Raw genomic sequence first — 5,821 nt, 5'->3', positions numbered from 1 at the left:
TCTATCAGATATCATAAGCTCATCATAAACATAAAAATATATTTTAAATTCTAACTAATATGATACTTGAATCAAAATTATTAAATTAAGACAAATTTGATTTGTTTATTATATAAAGTCGCTTCTTCGATCAATTTCTAATATTCTTCAAAAGGAAATAATTCTTATTTTAAGGACAAAATAATGGATTCTTTTTATAATAAATATTTTAGAATTATTATCAGGAAAATTATTCCTTGTTAAAAATAATCGTAACTTAAAAAAAATGAATTGACCAATTACTTTCCTTAGCAATAGAATAATATTTTTCTGTGTGTATTGGAAAAGCCAACGAATTGTTTTTATCAATTTCGACTGTACCCTATCGATTGCAGCTGATGGTACCTCGGGTTACTGTCTATCTAAAATATTCAACATTCAATCGCGACAAGGCCATATGGATTAACACACATTTCGGACACGGCGCTACTGAAACAGCACGAAAGATTGCGGCGTATTACGCGAAGCGGAGAGTAATTCCTTCCTGTAGAGCGTTATCAAAGGTCATTTCGCATGTACCTCTACGGTACATTACCGAATATACAGACGATTAAAATATTACGCTGGTTCCTCTCGACAGTAATTGATGCCGACGAGCCTGTACAGGATCGCCGCGTTGGTCGTTATTCAATGTCTGCGAGTTATTCACATGTCCGTCATTCATCCGAGAGATAGCGAATGGAAGTGTCGATTGAGAGACAGCGAAAATTCATTTTCATCATTTTCCCGATTGTCGATGACAGTCTTTGTTAAGTTAATAGAAATCAACTCCCCATCATGTGAGCGATAAAGATTTCCACAGGAAAGAACGGTTTTGCTGAAGCTAAAAACTACCTAAAAACTGTCTAAAGCTAAAAACAGATCTAAAATAATTTTGTTAGACTATCAAAATAGTTACACAAGTTGCTCGAATTGATTGTTAGAATGTTAAAACTTTTTGTAGTATTGCTTATCATGCTTAAGTTTTCCACAGAATTATTTTGATGGTCCAACAAAATTACTTCCAAATTTGCACCTAACTATAATAAATCAGGTTATGCCGTACAAGATTACATTTACATGTAATTTTTTTTACGTATTGTTTACGTTAAGGTTACACAAATTTTTTTCATGTGGACAGTACAAGAGAGCGATGTAAAATATATAAATGGGATAACATAATATAGACAAAAATAATTAAGCTTTATTATTAATATATCTGATTTTAATATTAATATAAATTTTTTTATTTTAATATAATATAAATGAAAATATACAAGCGATAGAAATTTAAATGCAGTACAATGTAATGTCAAAGAACATAAATTTCGATAAATAGATTATTTAAATAGATGACATAATTTACATAGTTTACACTGTATACATAAAAATGTAGATTATTACATTTTACGTAGAAACGCATAATCCTAAACTAAATTTTTAAATATTCCAGAAAAATCATTCTTTCCATGCAGCACAAATCTTTTCGGCATTTATTACATGACAAAATTATATTTAATTGCATAATTTCGTTTAAGATTCCAAATAATTTGTATTCTTTTTATCGCATCCTCATATGGAGCAAAATTTTTATTTATTTTGATGTCAATAGTTAAATAATTTTTATATCGTAATGTACGTAGAGGAAAAAAAAGAGATAAGAGGATATGGTAAAACTGCAGGCATATCTATAAATCAATGCCGAATTAAACACATATCGATAAACACATTTATCTCAATCTGCAAAAAAGAGAGGGCAGAGTACGGAATTACAGAGCAAATAATTCAGCCTCCACGTGAGCTTAGCAACCAGGTCATGGCGATGCAAGTCTTTTTTTTCTTTTTAATATATATGACACGTTTTGCACGGATTTGTTAATTCGAATAAGTTATTTTTATAAATGTGCAAAGAATTTTACTTTTTATATTACGGATGTTACGGCAGAAAGAAAAGATTGCTAGGAAAACTCTTCAGGAATTCAAGAATTTTTATATAAATCTCAATATATTTTACAATAATTAAATTCATATCAAAATAAGACATTCGCAAAGAACATTCGCTGGTTAAAGAATTTATAATTGAAAAAAATAACCTTCAAACAACTTTTTACAATATAGAAGTTATAGTTAAGATATTAATAGCTAACAAGACTCGCTAGATGAATAGCTATCGTCGCTTTCCTGCTGTGCAGTTTTAACTACGTAATATAAATTTTTACATTCGTCTAATTACTATGAATATATTGTTAAATAAGCGCTTACATAAATTTCTTTCTAATCAATATCGAATATATTCGAAATGCCGATTAGATAATTAAACGCTTAATCATTCAAAAGTTAAGATGCTTAAGTGCCATACCGTAATTACTCTACTCTACTACCACACATTCGAGACTCCATAAAAAAAGTTTTCTATAGCTAACTGTTAAATTTCTGTAAACTTAAGCATTTAATTTATCGCACAATATCACCTTTGTACTGTGTGTAATACATATGATAAACATAAGCGCGTCTAATAAATAACGATTGCCATTTAAAGAAAGAAAAGACAAGTTAGTTTTGCCCCGCAGGAAGACTTACCTCGAACACACCTGATGTAATTGTTGAACTCCTTTTGCAGTCTGTTGGCGGAGTTCTGCTGCCTTGTGAAGTTCTGCAGATGCTCGTCGAATATATCGTCCGCGGTTCGATCAACCTTGCCCAGATTCTGAAGAAACTACAACGAGAAAAAAATGCGTATTCAATTTTTGAGTCGTTCGTCTTCATTAGTCTTCTGATATAATGTACGTATATCGATCCAAAGTGAATAAAATTAATATAATTTATAAAAATTATAATATACAATAGCAATAATAATGGAGAAATATCTTTATAAGTGCTATAATTTACATTTATACAAAAATTGTAAAAACATATAAAAGAGCAAAAGCTTTAGACAATATTCCCATGAATGAATAACGGTACATAAAGTCAATATCGTGCATGAATAACGACATATAAAATCAAAACGTGCTCGTGATTTATTGAATCATTGCATATTCATCTAATCGGAAAGCTTTCTGAATTGAATAAAGCTCGGTATGAAGTTCGCGTATGTGAATTTTGCGTGAACTCTTCCCACAAATGTTAGCGCTGCGCTGCAGCATAAAGCTGCCTCCAGACGATTTGGCCAGCATAAGCCAACTTTGCACACATTCACTAAATTGATTTATATTCATGAATAATTATGCATGTCATATGTCTGTATGTGTTTAATATTTGACAATCTGACATACATTGACCGTATCATCTGGAGATACCCTTAAGTAGATACAAAGTATCTTTATTTTTCATATAAGTGTTCAATTTTTCTTTCTTAAACTTTTTAGTGTGAGCAAAATTCGACTATTGAAAATAACTTCGGAAACATAATTTTTTAATGTAAACGTCAATCATCTTTTTCATTTAAAATGTATTTATTTTAATAGCGTTAGCTATTACACGGAGAGATGTTGCTAAGTATTCAAAATTTTAAATATCGATCAAAAAATGTTGACAATCTAGCAATTAGTTTGAGTGTCCTACATAAAAATTTTCATAGTCTATCAAAATTATCTTTATATCTGTATCTAGCTAAGTTTTTGGATACTCCAGTAAAATCATTCTTTCCATTTCTTTTTGAATAAAACATTCCAACTGTGTCAGATATTAAAACTAATATAATTTTCTAGTGATGTAGTTATAATATAAATGTGACTATTAAGAAATTAAGATCCAAATTTGATATTAAATATTTCAAGAATCCTCGAACTTTTATTAAAATAATTCTTGCTTCTAATTAAGATTATTTATCTATCGGTATTTTTGTTGAGGAGAAGTTTTGATTTACAAATAAAATCTCCATACTCGTTAAGTCCACGAGTACATTTGAATGTATATGTCTCGGACTATAACAATACGGTAAATATATGGCTATCGTAAATGAGGCCTTTGAACCGCGCTCGTCACGAAACGATAAACACCGCTTGCATTATCATCGCATCGTGTGGAAGATCTGTGATAATTGTGCTCGGTCTTATACCGCACCTGTTATTTAAACTTTAATTAATATTATCACACGGATGTTATGTACATTAATATACGTCAACGTTAAAGAATCTTCAGTAATGCATACTTATTTCAAGTAATAAAATATTTCATGTACGTAAAATCATGAATATCATGAATATCATGTATATCATGTATATCATGAATTTATTTATGAGATGGATAGTCATTCTAAACAGAAAAGTACTAATAAATACCAGTAAAAAAAATAATAAACAGATTATCAATTTTATCGAATGCATAATATCATGTATATCGTGAATTTATTTATAAGATGAATAATAATAGGCACATATATCCTACATCTTATGAAGTCATTCAAAACAGAAAAGTACTAATAAATACAAATAAAAAAATAATAATAAACACACTGAGAAAAAATATAGTTAATTTTAATAAATATTTCATTAGTTCAATACTGCCAACTGAACATTTACTTACAGTAAGTAAATATTTGTTCAATAAAAAAAATGATTTGAAAATTGTTAAATCAAATTAATTTCTTTCATCAAAATAAATATATCTTTATATTTAATAAATATTTAGTTGGCAGTATTCAACTAAACATTTATTAAAATTGACTATATTTTTTTTCAGTGCAGATTATCAATTTTGTCGAGTGCATCAAAATGATTTATATTTTTGTGTTACTTTCTCGATCTCTCTTGCAAAGTTAATAAAGAAATCTATCAGAGCCCCTCCGTACTCCACTGCCATTGTTATCGGCAATAAGGCGCGACGTTGTGAAAGGATGCGAATGATGTAACAATAGCTATCGACCGCGGAGAAATTTCACGCCGGGAATGCCATACGTCGAGTTCGATTTTCATTTAGCTCTGTGGCACCTGTACGATCTTCAATGGCGGAAAAGAAGTTGCTCCTTCGGGAAATTATCTAAAGGAGATATCTGTGATCAGGAAACTCACGGAAATTGCATTAATCTTTAAATGCCGAATTGAATCATGATATTGCTATAAAATATGATATGTAACAAAAAGGAAAGAGAAATTATATATATCTCACAATTAGATCTAAGATCATATCGTAGATAGATATATAGAAGTATTTTATTTTATATTTAATCTGTTTAAAATTAGGTTACTTTATTAAATCTAAAAAAAGGACTTTCGTTATCGCTAATTTGAAAAGTAATTAAGTACTTGAGATTAGAAATTGCACATAAAATACATGGAAACATTATTTTACAATTGAAAACTTATTGAAAGATTAGTTTATTATAGATTCAAGATATTTTCACATTATGAATGTAATTTATTTAATTTTATCAGAAAAGTCATTAAATATTTGATCAAGAAAACGACAATATTTAATCAGGAAAATAGCGAACATTCATAAAACATACTGTTCAGGATGTGTGTTATAAATTTTTGTAAGTTCACAATTGAATGAATTTACTTTGTATATTAAAGTCAACACTTAGAAAAATACTTATTGTATACAAGTAATAATTACTTGTTTTAAATATTTCAAAAGTTCATATATCCATATAAGTTTACCACTTATGATAGATAATCAAGTTTATTCAAAATATATTCCGAATCCTAATAAATTTATTTTACTTCAATCAAGATTATTAAATTAAGATAAATTTGATTTTATTCTTGAGACTTCCACGGGTGCTTTCTATATAAAGATTTTGCGTTTCGCGGGTTTCCTGATGAAGTGGACTGCAAGGTTCACGAAACATTGATATTCC

The 5,821-nt window shown here is 28.9% G+C and overlaps 1 protein-coding gene across 1 annotated transcript in view; it reads right to left on the bottom strand.

The window, feature by feature from the left end:
• Nucleotides 1-5,821, bottom strand: part of LOC105626909 (myc box-dependent-interacting protein 1) — a 69,543-nt gene that overhangs the window by 19,886 nt on the left and 43,836 nt on the right. Inside the window, exon 2 of the mRNA XM_012208200.1 lies at nucleotides 2,599-2,734. Coding sequence (XP_012063590.1) covers nucleotides 2,599-2,734 — 136 coding nt within the window. The remainder of the gene's footprint in view (nucleotides 1-2,598; nucleotides 2,735-5,821) is intronic.

This window comes from Atta cephalotes (assembly GCF_000143395.1).
Source record: "Atta cephalotes unplaced genomic scaffold scaffold00007, whole genome shotgun sequence".
Taxonomy (NCBI): domain Eukaryota; kingdom Metazoa; phylum Arthropoda; class Insecta; order Hymenoptera; family Formicidae; genus Atta; species Atta cephalotes.
The sequence above is the reverse complement of the archived record's forward strand: the minus strand, read 5'-3'. Positions and strand labels throughout refer to the sequence as shown.